Genomic DNA, 13,950 nt, shown 5'->3' on the forward strand with positions numbered 1-13,950 from the left:
TTTGGAGAAAAGCACTGGATTAGGAATTAGAAGATTTGGAGTAAGCATCCTGGCTCGCATTCCAAGTACCTATGCATCGTTGGCCAAGTCACTTAACCTCTGTGAGCCTGTTTCTCTTTTGCAAATTATGACAAAACCGACCTCATAGAGATGCTGAGAGGATTAAATGATATAATGTTCGTCAAGCTTCTAGCACAAGCCTGACACGTAACAAATTCTCCATAAATACTAGCTCCCGTTCTCAGCAAGCTGAGTTTCATTCGATGCGTTCGGCGCTCTTTCTCGAACGGGATTCCCCCTCCTGAGCCGGAGTCTGCGCTCTGCGCTCGACTGAGGCTCCCTGGCGGCTCGCGCTTTTCTCTCCTTCTCCAAGATGGCGGCTGTCGGCGGCGCTGAGGCGGAATCCGGGCGAGCCGAGTGAAGGTAGCGGCGAGCGGAGGCCCCTCGAGGCCGGGCTGGGCCCCCACCCTGAGGCGGCGGCAGCCCCGCCCTGCTGCCACCCGCCGCCCTGGGCCCGCGACACCTCCCCGGGGACGCCCCAGGCCCGTCGCGGCCTAGCCCAGGGGCCGAGCCGGGGACTGGAGTAGCGGCCGCAGCCGCCCCCGGGAAGGGGCTGGAGCGGGCCAAAGAAGGAAGGCGGGCGGGAGCTGTTCAAATGGGGAAGGCGGGAAAGCTGCGGGGCCGGGAGGGGGCGTGCGGCCGCCCCGGGGGCCTGCGGGCCGGGGCCGCCCCTCCCCCTGCCCGGACCGTCTCCGCCCTCGGGGGCGCCGTGCGGCCGCCGAGGACGCGGGAACCCGGGTCTGGGCAGAGTTGCAGCTTCGGACGCGGGATGCGGGGGTCCCTGGGGCTGTCAGGGGGAAAGGGATCCAGGGCCGGGCCGACGGGAGGGCTGGGTCCTCGGCTGACAGGAGAGGATACGAGGAGCTTTCTTCTTTTCCTCTTTACAGAGCTTTGTTGAACTAGCTGTTGCAGCAAAACTGCCGGGAGAACCCCGTTGGTTTGCCGTGGGGGCCATAAAAATGGTGATCTGGGGGCTGTTTGTGTAAATAACCTGGTATTGTGTGTATTCTTTGCGTGCGATCCAGTTTGAACGTACCTTCGTAGTGGGATTCTTTTCCATACAGGCCCATCTTCTTTCCACAACTACTACTTGTAGATTCACTTTATATCGTGCAAAAAAGGAGAAAATTTACTTCCCTTCTTTCTGATGGCTAAGCTGGTGGCTGATTATATTCCCTTATAGCAGAATAAATAAAAAACTGAATCCCAAATAAAGCCTGTTGATTGGCCAAGGCTTGTCAAAATTAGTATTGCTGGTGTATGGAAATGTGTGTTGTCAGCCGATCTGTGCGGTGGTCGTGGTTCCGCTTAATTGCACTGCAATGAGAGGATTCAATCCCCATCCCAGGCTGTCGGGATCTCTGCAGCTTCCAGAGCTGGCAGGGGCTGTGAGTGCTGCATATAGGTAGGTCCCTGGAGAAGGGAGTGGCAAGACAATTCGGAGTCGCTGTGTTCAGAGATTGGAGGAAACCTCAAGAAAAATGGGAAGACATCGCATCACCTACTCAAATACTAGAAGTAACAATAACAACAAAATTTCAGAAACTGGCAACAGCTGGATGTGCATCTTCCTTTACCTTCACTGACGGGCAGTTTGAGTTCTTGAAAGACGTGCAGGAAGAAGAGAACTCGGAATCTTGGGCAAAGCTCTCATCCTGGACTAAACTTGGATTTCAGGATTTCTCTTGTTGCCCATTTTATGAGGCTTAGTTTGTTTCTTTTTTTTTCAATACTCATTTACATTATTGGATGAAGAAGATTGTTAATGATTGCTACAGCTCAGATTACCTCAGAAAACCACCTTCTGAAACTTTTTTCAGTATAGAGTACAAAGTACTCTATGTGATGATTTTAGATCATCAGATCCCTAATTACTTTGGTCATCCTGAAGGCCCATGCCTTAACATAACTGGTATATTTGTCTACAAGTGGAAAAGGAACTCTGCCTCCCGTTTTTCGTATCTTGAAGAAAAGTCCCAGAAGAGCCGGTTAACAATTTACACATTGCATAGGTATACATTTTTATGATGCATGTTTCTTCCATAAACAATATTAAATAAGGAACTTTTACTTATGTTGTCATATCTTAGCACATGGAGACAGACAAAATCATCCCTGCCTCTTGAAGTTGACAACATTGAATTTTATGAACTCCAAAATTATGGAATTCAGGAGAATGGGTTTAACACCTGTTTTACATTTGCCAACATTTAATGTAATTATGACCTCTGTTTTTTAACATGAAAGTCAAACCTGATATTTTTCATTTTCATTAATCCTCATAATCTGCTTCCTACCCCTGAACTCTGAATTTATTGTGGATAATATTCAAGACCTAGAAGGAATATCAGGGGCTCATCTGATCTTTTGTAAATGTTGCCTAAACTCTGCCTTTCTTTCACACTGTTGCTTGAGACTTCTTTATCTGGTATCATCTTTGTTCTGTGAGTCAGCAACTAAAACTAATCCCTGAACTGCAATAATACCCTGATTTTAAAGAACCTAGAAATTCGGAGCCCATCAGTCTGCCCAAGCTATGATATAGTCCATTGTGTTTAATTTTAGTTTTTCAAGCTCTCGGCTGCCCCAGTTCTTTAGTGAATTGGACTAATCTTCAAGCCTCATTCATTTTTTTTTCCTTCAGGTTGTTTAATCCTGTAATTTATAAAATGCTCTTCAGTGTTTTTAAGAAAATTTGAACAGCAGTGGGCCTAACTCTGATACATAATGCTAACGCCAGCACATTTCCTGTGTTGGCCTGTGCTTCTGAGGAGCAGTTCATAATTTTCTATTCCCTCTCACAACTTTTTAAATCCACTAGTTGTTTTTTAAAGCAGTCAGTTATAAGACCATGAGTGCTTTTCCATAATACAGTAAGTCACAGTCGTTTTCTTTCTCATACTGTCTTCAGAGGGACTTATTTCTATTCTGTTAGATTGCTCAGCTCTGTTTTATGTTGGTTTTGATGTTACCACAGGGAAGGCCTGCTTATAAGTCTCAGGACCTGCCTTTGCTTACATTCAGCAGTGCATTTTTGTTGTCAACAGATTGATGGCTATATTTATGACACTGAATTGTTAAGATTTTGCCATTATTTCTCAAACATTCTTTGCCAAAATTCATTTGGCATGAAAAGCATTTGACTTGAGGTCTCTAGTTGTGGTAGTTCTTGGTGTTACCAATCTATGAAAACCAACATGATCTGTGTGTTTTTCTTATAAACTCAATATTTTAGTACCAATGAAAAGATAGACTGTTTTCAAATGAATGGATATAATTCCCTGTATGACAGTCCCCTTCCCTTCCCTGCACCCCTTTTAGAGTCAGCACCACTTGAGTGGAAAGGGGAGGACAGCAGTTTCCATTTAAAACAGTTTGATACTTAAATGCTGAAACTTGAAAACTGGCTACTTTATGTATCTTGCCTCTTTGCGTTTTTACCTGAGGCCTGACCTTATATCCCCTTCGTCTCCTATGAAAAAGCCATTGAGCGGGCAGTTCTCCAGTTTATCTTTAAAATAATCCAGTTAATGCAGTTTCTTTGCTTTATTCTAGCTTCTCTTACCTTGACCAAGGCCACTCTTTGTTTCACTTCTCAGGAACGTGGAGAAATGCAAATGTTTCTTTTCTTAATCTTATAAATCATTCTTGGTAATACTTCTTTTTCTGTTTTCAACTTAGACCTGCCTGTGCATTGTATTTTATCTGATTTGTGCAATTAAGTCTTTGCTTTTTGTTTTTTTAAATGTAACTCTTATTATGAAAGTTTCCCTTGTTAATTAAATTCTTCTTTTCTTTCACAAAAGTATCATACTTCAGTACTGTCCACACCTACCCAAAGGGATTAGTAATAGTATCATTGCAGTGTCCTTCAGTATTTCTAAATCCCATTATAATAATGAAGGTAAAATAAAACTAAATGACCAATCAGATTAACTTTTAAGCATTTAGCTAGCTGGATGAGAACATTTCCAAAATATTTAATATATAATTTTTAAATTTCCTGCAGGACTTGTGACATTGCTTGTCCTTAAAAGTATTCGAAGAACTTTACCTTACAGTGTAGTTTCCTATAGCATTGTCATCTTCAAAGTCAAAATGGACATGTAAACTTGAATCCCAAATAATTTTTCTAATTTTAATACATTATTTAGGGTATTTAAATTATAAGGCTTTTTATTTTTGAAGAGCTCAATAATCATAAAAATTTCATCACCGGTGAAAAATGATAATTGTCCCTGTTTTTACCTGGCCTTTAAGAAAGGCTTGTTAGTGTTGAAAGCAGAATACTAACTTACAAACTAACGTAAGCAGCATACCTATTTTTATAATTCTATAAATTTAAGCAAGTTCATATAGCCCAACAAAATACATACAAAAGAAATTATGCTGTAAAGTCTTAATATCCCTTTGCTGTTATCAACATTTCTGTTTAAATTGCAATGCAATAGATTTTACCATTTCACCAGTCCAATTGGTAGGATTTTGTGGTCTTCAAGCGTTTGGTGTAATCTGTCTTCCTCTACATCTTGCTTTACCTTTGCATTTTGTAACCATGATTGAATGAACCTATCCCTCTGGCTTAATGTCAGTTTTTACCCAGTCCTGTTGGCATTTCAGAAATTCTCATTAATTTTGAAAATATTTTTTATATAGGAGGTATTTTATATACCTCCCCAAATGACAACCTTAATTCATGACTGAAATCTAATTAAGCCTAGCATACTTCTTGCAGTTTCAACCCCAGTATATTTACAAACAGAATGAGGAGGTGACAAGATACTCCTTTATTTCTTGCTGCCCTTCCAGTCCACCCTTGGATCACTCCGCATTTGCATCTGGAAGGTTGCTTCTCCACAGTCATTTCGCATTACAGGAGGGTTTTCCTTCTTTGTTTCTCAGACCTGGTCCTGTAGACGGGAAGGAGCCTGGACACAGTGACACATTCTCAAAGGCCTTGCAGGACCACCATGGCTTATGATGACTCCGTGAAGAAAGAAGGTATGACCCCTTAATCTGAGAAGCATTCCAAAGGGGGTGTCCTCTGCAGTCCTTGCAGCCCATGGATATAGAGACCAGGACTGGGCATCACAGCCTGGACTCCCAAGTGGTGGTCCAGAGCACTATTATGACACTCAGCCTCCACGTCATCCCCAGATTGGGCCCATGGAAACGAAAACCAGGACAGGGGTTCCAACATGAGAGTCTGAAATAAGAGTCTCTTAGTTTACTGGGGTGATCCCCTGCAGCACTCTTGGTCCTTGCCAGCTCCAGTGTGCAGGAGTCTGGGGATAGGAATCATATACTGGACTCCCACAGAGCAGCACAGCACATGAATCCTCATTCTTTTCAGCCTTACCTCTGCAAGTCTGTGTCCACCTGCCAAATCACAGCTAAGAAACTATATCTGAGGATGCACATGGAACCTCTGCATAGCATGGAAGCATTGTTTCTTCAGGTTTGATTCTTGTATTTGCAGCCAGGTCATCAAGAAATACTCTGTCCCCCTGGGTCTAGCCCTGTATTTCAGTGGACTTATTGAAACATTATTTTGATTTGATAATAGAGAGACTGTTGCATTATATGCATGGTAATTGGTTATTACTTACTTTCTTATTTCCTTTCCCAATTGAACCTGTGCTTCTCAGATTGCTTTGATGGTGATCACACCTTTGAGGACATAGGACTTGCAGCTGGCCGAAGCCAACGAGAAAAGAAACGTTCTTACAAAGATTTTTTGAGGGAAGAGGAAGAAATTGCTGCTCAGGTCAGGAATTCTTCCAAGAAGAAGTTAAAGGTAAATCCTAAACATTAGAATCCTACTGCTTATCATATTTCCTAATATTTGAAGAAGGAAGTGTCCTTTAAAAACTTTAGAAAAGAAAAAACATTGTTCCCTTCTGTTTTTGTTACCTGTACTTTGTTTTCCAAAGTCAAATGTCATCAAAGAACAAGAGTGGTTCCGAAGTGCTCTTGCCTTGTCATCTTAGTATTGGTTAATTCTTCTTCTTGTCTGATTGCAGGATAGTGAACTTTACTTCTTGGGGACGGACACACACAAGAAGAAGAGGAAGCACTCCTCTGATGATTACTACTATGCAGGTAAGGATGGAAAGGGGCAACAGGTGGGATAAACACATCACTGGTTCTTGGAGTCGGGGTAGGGGAAAGGGATCCAGATGTTGCTGACTCAGTGGCCTATTTAACAGGACAGTGGTTCTTGTTCTGAGTGCCGATAAACCAGTGTGAAGGAGGAGAGAGGTGGAGGGCTGGTATTTTGGAGGATTCAGCATAGAAGAACAGTCTTCATTTGTGATACACCAGGTACCAGGTTCCTTCTCCCCCCAATCATCCACTTATCTTGTGCCCATTGTTATCTAGCATCCCTTTTGCCATATGTAGTCCTTGGGCCCTCTGGCCTGCACCTGTGGGTCACTTCTCAACCAGTGTATATCCACTCACAGAACCAGTTTTCTTAGCCGTGTTATGCACATAGCTGATGAGACTAAACTTTTATCAGAACGGGTTTGTCCTGAACACACAAACAAATGATACTCTATCTGCGATCTAAATTGTAACTACCTGTAATCCCGCAGCTACAGTCCATTCTGGGTATGCTCTCTGGTTGCTTCTGAAGACTCAGTGAAGAAAAACAACTTTAGTGGCAGGAACTGTCTCCAGGGTCAGAGGCAAAATATACCAAGCCAAGAAGCACATGGGCATCATCTCTGAATGTTAGGATCAGTTAAAGGGTCTCCCTTCAAATTATTCCTGTTAGCCTCTTCCTTTTGTTAGGTGGGTGTTTTTGGTGAGAGAGGACAGTGTAAGAAGTTGCTCCCTGTCATATTGACAGCACTTCTCTTGATTATTTCTAGACATTTCATCTTTGGAATCGTCACAGAAGAAAAAGAAAAAGTCCAGCCCACAACCTACTGATACAGCCATGGACCTATTAAGAGCTATCACTTCCCCACTGGCAGCAGGCGCCAAGCCCTCCAAAAAGACCGGGGAGAAGTCCTCCAGCTCTTCAAGCCATTCGGAGAGTAGAAAGGAACACCACAGAAAGAAAGTAAGCGGAAGTAGTGGGGAACTACCCCTGGAGGATGGTGGCTCCCACAAATCCAAAAAAATGAAACCGCTCTATGTGAACACAGAGACACTGACCCTTCGTGAGCCTGATGGTTTAAAGATGAAACTTATTCTCTCACCAAAGGAGAAGGGAAGCAGCTCAGTTGATGAGGAGTCTTTTCAACATCCCTCTCAACAAGCGACTGTGAAAAAATCCTCAAAGAAATCAGCTCGGGATGAGCAAGGTGCTTTACTCCTAGGACACGAGCTACAGAGCTTTCTGAGAACAGCCCGGAAGAAGCACAAGTCATCCTCAGACCCACGTTCATCTCCTGGCCCTGAAGGCTGTGGGTCTGACGCCTCCCAATTCCCAGAATCCCACAGTGCTAACCTTGATTTTTCAGGGCTTGAGCCTATTCTAGTAGAATCAGACTCATCCTCTGGGGGGGAGCTAGAGGCTGGGGAGTTAGTGATAGATGATTCTTACCGGGAAATCAAGAAGAAAAAGAAGTCAAAGAAGAGCAAAAAGAAGAAGGACAAGGAAAAACACAAAGAGAAGCGACACTCGAAGTCCAAGAGAAGTTCAGGACTTTCTGCTGCAGCAGTGGGAGAGGTCACAATGACACCTGCCCCTCCTCCCACCATCCCATATGCTGGAGCGCCTGCCCCTCCCCCGCCACTTCCTGCTCTCCACACAGACGGGCATAGTGAGAAGAAAAAGAAGAAAGAAGAGAAGGACAAAGAGAGAGAGAGGGGAGAAAAGGTAAAACATTTTTTAAAGTGTGGTGGAGGTAAGAGATGAAACAGGTTCTTCCTAGATAGTAAGTAGACTTGGGAGTTAAACAATTGAGGTGAACTGCTGGGAATTTAAAATGGTCAGGGAGATCTGTTGGAATGATATAAAGTATAAAATATTACCAATGGTTGAGTCTGCCTGGTACAAAAATAGGAGCAATCTTAATTATTCATGGATTTTCTTAATAGAGTTATTCTCCCATTGTGCCAAGAATAGGTTTAGGTGTACCATCGCTTATTCTGACTGGTTCTTAGAATTCCTACGAGCTAAACCCAGTTTCTTTCACTTAGCAGCACTGTTGCCTGAGGCAGTTGGGATATGTATAAAAGGTGTTCTTTGAGTCCATTTTGAAAAATATATTGTCAAAATTGGTAGAATAATGAGCAATCAAATAACAGAATAAGCTAATGGCTTTCCACTAACTGGAATTGGCTACTACCTAGTATTCTTTTTAGTGTCAAATGTGTGTTCTTTCACCATTTGAGTGCTCGCTTACTGTATGCCAAGCTCAATGCTATGGATAGTGCCGGGAAGTGCAAATATGAGCAGGGACATAGTTCTTGACCTTAGAGAGCTCTCTGATTAGAGAGATAGGAATGTCAATGGAAAAAAAGCCAAACTCTGTAAAATAATTGTAAAGAGATTTTTTTTTTCTGAGCCAAATTTGAGGACCATGACCAAGAGCCATGCCCAAGAGGTCTTGAACAAGTGGACTCAGCTGTGGATTGGTTACAGTTTGGTTTTATACATTTCAGGGAGACAGGTTCACAGGGAGAGTCATAAATCAATACGTGGAAGGCACACACTGATTTTGCCCGAAAAGGTGGGCCATCTCGAAGCGGGGTGGGGCTCACAGGTTATAGGTGAGTTTAAAGATTCTTTGACTTGTAGTTGGTTAAAGACTTGAAGCTTTGTATAAAGGCTTGGAATGTTTCAAGATAAGGAGCTGTTAATCAGAGACAAGCCACAGGGACATAATGTTTGTTGTGTAAATTGAAGACCTGCAGGTTTGTCTTGCATACCCTTAGGCCTGTTAATGGGTTACAAAGGATGTCTCCAAGGGAGGGGGCCATGATGAGGCATGGTCTGGCCTCCCTCCTCATGTCAGGGAATTTAGTTTTGGCCAAGAGGGAGTCCATTCAGTCAGCTGGTGGTGGGAATGAGCCTTAAGATTTTATTTTAGTTTTACAGGAATGAGAAATCAGTAACCTTGGTTTGATTTCTTTCTTCACAACTCAGAAGTTTCTAGCTGATGACTGTGTCGTTAATGGTTTCCTTTAATTTATAGACTTTTTGTCCCTGTTATCAAAGTAAAAATTTTTGTAGAAATTTAGAAGCTCAGAATAATAGAAAGAAAGAAATCAAGGATAATTTTGCCACCTAAGGACAACCATTTTCTTCTTTTGTTTATAGTTCTGCAAAATGAAATGTCAGATTAAATCTGAAATAAAAGCTACTAAGAAGAGAAAATCGGATATATCAAGAATTTAAGAGGCCAGGCACGGTGGCTCGTTCCTGTAATCCCAGCACTCTGGGAGGCCAAGACCATGGGGGTGGGTGGGGATTGCCTGAGCCCAGGAGTTTGACGTTGCAGTGAGCTATGATGACACCACTGCACTCTATCCAGACAGAGCAAGACTGTCTCAAAAAAAAAAAAAAAAAAAATTAGGAATGGGAATTTCATTCTATGAGATAGAAGTTATTTTCCCGACTGCAAAGGGTGCCTTTTAAAAAAGCGTATGTGTATGTATCTATCTCAGAAAGAAAAAAACAACACTGCACTTTCTGAGCCAAGAATCAGTGTGACCATAAAGACCTGGGTGTTCAAATACTAAGTCAGGTGTTATTCATTTGTTTGTTTGAAAACCACTTTATCAAATACCTATGTAAGATTTTGTTTATCCTAAGAATTTCTAGTCCAGTGATAGATGATAATGCCATGAACTAACTGTGCAGTGCTGAACATGGGAAGGCACGGTATTCAGAGGAAGCTCAGAGAAGGGAAAGGAATTCAGTAGGAGGGAATACGTGGGGGCAGAGATGTTTAGGATGCAGCAGAGTAAAATAATTGAACTCTACTCGTGTGTTTCCAGCTGCCCAGTAAATATTTCTACTCAGATGCCTTGGGTACCTCAAGCCCTTGGGTCGCTAATTGAGCTCGTCATCCTGGGCTCCAAACCCGCATCTCCTGTATTCCTAGTGTCCTACCAGTCAACCCAGTCTCAAAACTGTATGCTTACCATTCTTCTCAACATTCTGTTAACAAAATTTTTCAAACAAAAGGGATTGAAAGAATTGTACTTGAACACCACATACCCTCCACCAAGAGTCTACAGTCGCTATTTTGCTCTTTGCTCTATCATGTATCTATGCATCCATCAATCTACCTTAACTTCTTACAATGTATTTCAGAGTAAGTTGTTTGTATCATACATTTCACCCCTACTTCAGCTTGCATGTCATTAACTTGAGTTCAATATTTTCAGAGATTTTCTTAGATAAAATTTACATATGGTGAAATGCACAGATGTTAAATGTCCCATTCGATGAATTTTGATAAATGCACACACCTGTGTGACCAAACCTCTATCAAGATACAGACATTAGCATCAGCCTACAGAGCTCTCTCATACCCTTTCCCAGTCAATCCCAACCCCCAGAGCCAACCACTCTTCTGATTTTTTTCCAACATTATACTTCACTTTTACTTTTCCTCTTCCCTGCACCCATCTGACTATTTCCACTTAAGTGTTAAGCCTGAGAGTCTTCCTCATTAATAACTTTCAAGGCTTTATCTTCTGCCTTACCATTGCCACTATCTTGGGCCTCTTCCCTCCCTTTCATTTCTTTTCATTTCTTCCCCCATGAAGTTAGTCTTACACTTTGATGCCAGAATGATCTTAAGTGATGACAGTCCTGTGTTGAGCCTCTTCAGTGGATCCTCACTGCTTTTATGTTAGACTGTAAGGTCCAAGAGGGCCAGGATCATGTCTGTCTTGCTCTTACTCTGTCCCTGGGGCTTAACTTATAGTCTGGCCTATTGTAGACAGGTGGTAAATACTTGTTAAATGAATGAATATCAAAGTCGAGACCTTGGCCAAGCATTCATAATTATCTGGATTTAGTCCTAATCCTCCCTTTTTAGCTTTACTACTTATTGGTCTGCTTTACATACCTCATGTGGAAAACTTGTTTCCCGTATGTTCTCACCTCTCCATTCTTTTGCTCATTTTTTGCAGTGACCTTCCCCTTCTCACATATTGAACCCCTGCCTTCCCTTCTAAGATATCCTGAACTACCCAGGCAGAATTAATTCCTAAACTCCCAAAACACCTTGCTGTCTCTCTTATTGCGCTCATTTTCTTCCATATATTGGAGTTATCTTTGTACATATTCCATTTCCTCTATTAAAGACTATAAGCTCCTTTATGGTAGAGATGGTTTTAGTCACCTAATAGTAGCTTCAACTCCTCCATGTCTTTTGTAAGCACTTTGTAAGTATATGACAAGTGACTGAATCTATGAATGAAAACATAGTCTTAAAAAAACAGGTTGGGAGCAAATTGTAGAGAATCTTAAATACCAAAATAAGGGACTTGGTAGTGGCCACCTCAAGGTTTATGAGCAAGGTGTAGGTATGATCTAAATTAGTAGTCCCGGCAGAGCGTGGTGGCTCACGCCTGTAATCCTAGCACTCTGGGAGGCCGAGGTGGGCGGATCGTTTGAGCTCAGGAGTTCCAGACCAGCCTGAGCAAGAGCGAGACCCCATCTCTACTAAAAAAAAAAAAATAGAAAGAAATTATATGGACAGCTAAAAATACATATAGAAAAAATTAGCCGGGCATGGTGGTGCATGCCTGTAGTCCCAGCTACTCGGGAGGCTGAGACAGGAGGATCCCTTGAGCTCAGGAGTTTGAGGTTGCTGTGAGCTAGGCTGACGCCACGGCACTCACTCTAGCCTGGGCAACAGAGTGAGACTCTGTCTCAAAAAAAAAAAAATAAAAAAAATAAATTAGTAGTCCCCAGCCTTTTTGGCACCAGGGACCTGTTTCATGAAAGACAATTTTTCCACGGACTAGGGCTGGGAGGGGGAGGTTATTTCGGGATGATGATTCAAACACATTACATTTATTATGCAGTCAAACCTCTCTCTGATGATAATCTGTATTTGCCGCCACTCCCCAGTGCTAGCGTCACTGCCTCAGCTCCACCTCAGATCATCAGGCATTAGAGTCTCATAAGGAGCGTGTAACCTAGATCCCTCCCATGCGCAGTTTACAGTAGAGTTTGTGCTCGTATGAGAATCTAATGCCATTGCTGATCTGACAGGAAATGGAGTTCAGGCGGTGGGTGGGTGACGCAAGCCATGGGGAGAGGCTCTAAATACAGATGAAGCTTTGCTCCCCACAGCTTACCTCCTGCTGTGTGGCCTATTCAGACTGGGCCTGGTAGACTTTGCAGCCTGGGGATTGGGGACTGCAGCTCTAAATGATAATTTAAGAATAAAATGGGCCTGGTGGTAGTGGCTCATGCCTGTAATCCTAGCACTCTGGGAGGCTGAGGCTGGAGGATCACTTGAGCTCAGGAGTTTGAGACCAGCCTGAACAAGAATGAGACCTCGTCTCTACTAAAAATAGAAAAATTACCTGGGCGTGGTGGTATGCACCTGAAGTCTCAGCTACTCTCAAGGCTGAGGCAGAAGGATCACTTGAGCCCAGGAGTTTGAGGTTGCGGTGAGCTAGATGATGCCACAGTACTCTAGCCCAGGCGACACAGTGGGATTCTGTCTCAAAAAAAATAAAAAAAAAAAATGATAGAGCTGTACAAGGTGGCTTAGACTGAGGAGACATGTAACAGACCACCAAGGAGGCTATTATAGTCCAGAAGGTCAGTAATAAAAGCATGAGGGAAATACAGTTGAACAGACAAATTCAGAAGAGACTCTGAAGGAAAATTGACAAGATCTGGCAAGCCAAAAACCTAAGGGATGTCTCTTAAGGTTTGAACCTGGGTGCCTTGGAAAATAATAATAATAATCTCATCAAGGTTAGGGACTTATTTATAATTCCCCCATGTGGCTAGCAATTACTAGAAAAAATGAATTTTAATTTATAACAGGACCTTATCATGAGTTACTATTTGTGTGTCCAAAAAATCTGAAGTAGTCATTAGTCTGAATTTAATCACTTATCTAACAAATATTCTTGGTATGTATACTGTGTGTTTTAAACCTCAGTTGGGCATAAAAATTTCCTATGAAGCTTTAAAAAAATATCCTTTCCTGGGTTCTGATTCAGTATAAAAAAGGACTACATAAAAGTCAGGTTCAAAGTCTGCCCAGAGATAGAACAAAATGCTTCAGGGATAGTGTTCCCTTGGCCTGCAATGAGCAGAGACTGGAGCTGCAGGCCTCTGTGAGCCTTTCCACCTTACATTCTATGACCAGGAGCATAATAAAAAGAAAGAAGGTCAACAGAGCAAGACCCTGTCTCAAAAAAATTAAAAAAAAAAATATAGAGAAAGTGAGAAGAATAGCTGGTTTGGGAGAAGAAGGCAAGTTAGATTTAGATTTCAAGACACAAGCATCAGGAGATTCAGCAAAGCTAAGTAGTTGAAAGTGGCCTGTGGAGCCAGGCCACCTGGGTCCAAGTCCTGCCTCTACCACTCATAAGCAATGTGATGTTAGACTCCAAGTTGTGGGTACTAACAGACTTACTTCCTAGGCTTGTTGAGGATTAAACGAGGCAATACAGAGGCAATATACATAAAAGCGTTTAGAGCCTCAGGGGGCCAACCCGCTCTTGGGTACCACATCAAACTCATCAGAGCAACACGGGATATTTTAAATATTTTAAAGTTTCAAGAGAAACAGCAATACTTGACATCTGTCAGATGTCTTTTGAACTATTATCTAAGTAATTCCTGGTTTCAACAATGTATGTTACATTCCTTTCAATAGTGCCACATCTTTGTGAGGCTGAGTGTAATTGCTGTGGTAAAAAGCAATCACTGTGTGAACATCCACA

The 13,950-nt window shown here is 42.5% G+C and overlaps 1 protein-coding gene across 1 annotated transcript in view; it reads left to right on the forward strand.

The window, feature by feature from the left end:
* Nucleotides 1-380: 380 nt before the first annotated feature.
* The window catches only part of HMGXB4 (HMG-box containing 4), a 34,343-nt gene continuing 20,773 nt past the window's right edge, over nucleotides 381-13,950 (forward strand). The window contains exons 1-5 of the mRNA XM_069490155.1: nucleotides 381-423; nucleotides 4,963-5,061; nucleotides 5,709-5,857; nucleotides 6,084-6,162; nucleotides 6,936-7,891. Coding sequence (XP_069346256.1) covers nucleotides 5,031-5,061; nucleotides 5,709-5,857; nucleotides 6,084-6,162; nucleotides 6,936-7,891 — 1,215 coding nt within the window. The 5' untranslated portion in view covers nucleotides 381-423; nucleotides 4,963-5,030. The remainder of the gene's footprint in view (nucleotides 424-4,962; nucleotides 5,062-5,708; nucleotides 5,858-6,083; nucleotides 6,163-6,935; nucleotides 7,892-13,950) is intronic.

Source organism: Eulemur rufifrons, chromosome 16 (assembly GCF_041146395.1).
Source record: "Eulemur rufifrons isolate Redbay chromosome 16, OSU_ERuf_1, whole genome shotgun sequence".
Lineage (NCBI taxonomy): Eukaryota > Metazoa > Chordata > Mammalia > Primates > Lemuridae > Eulemur > Eulemur rufifrons.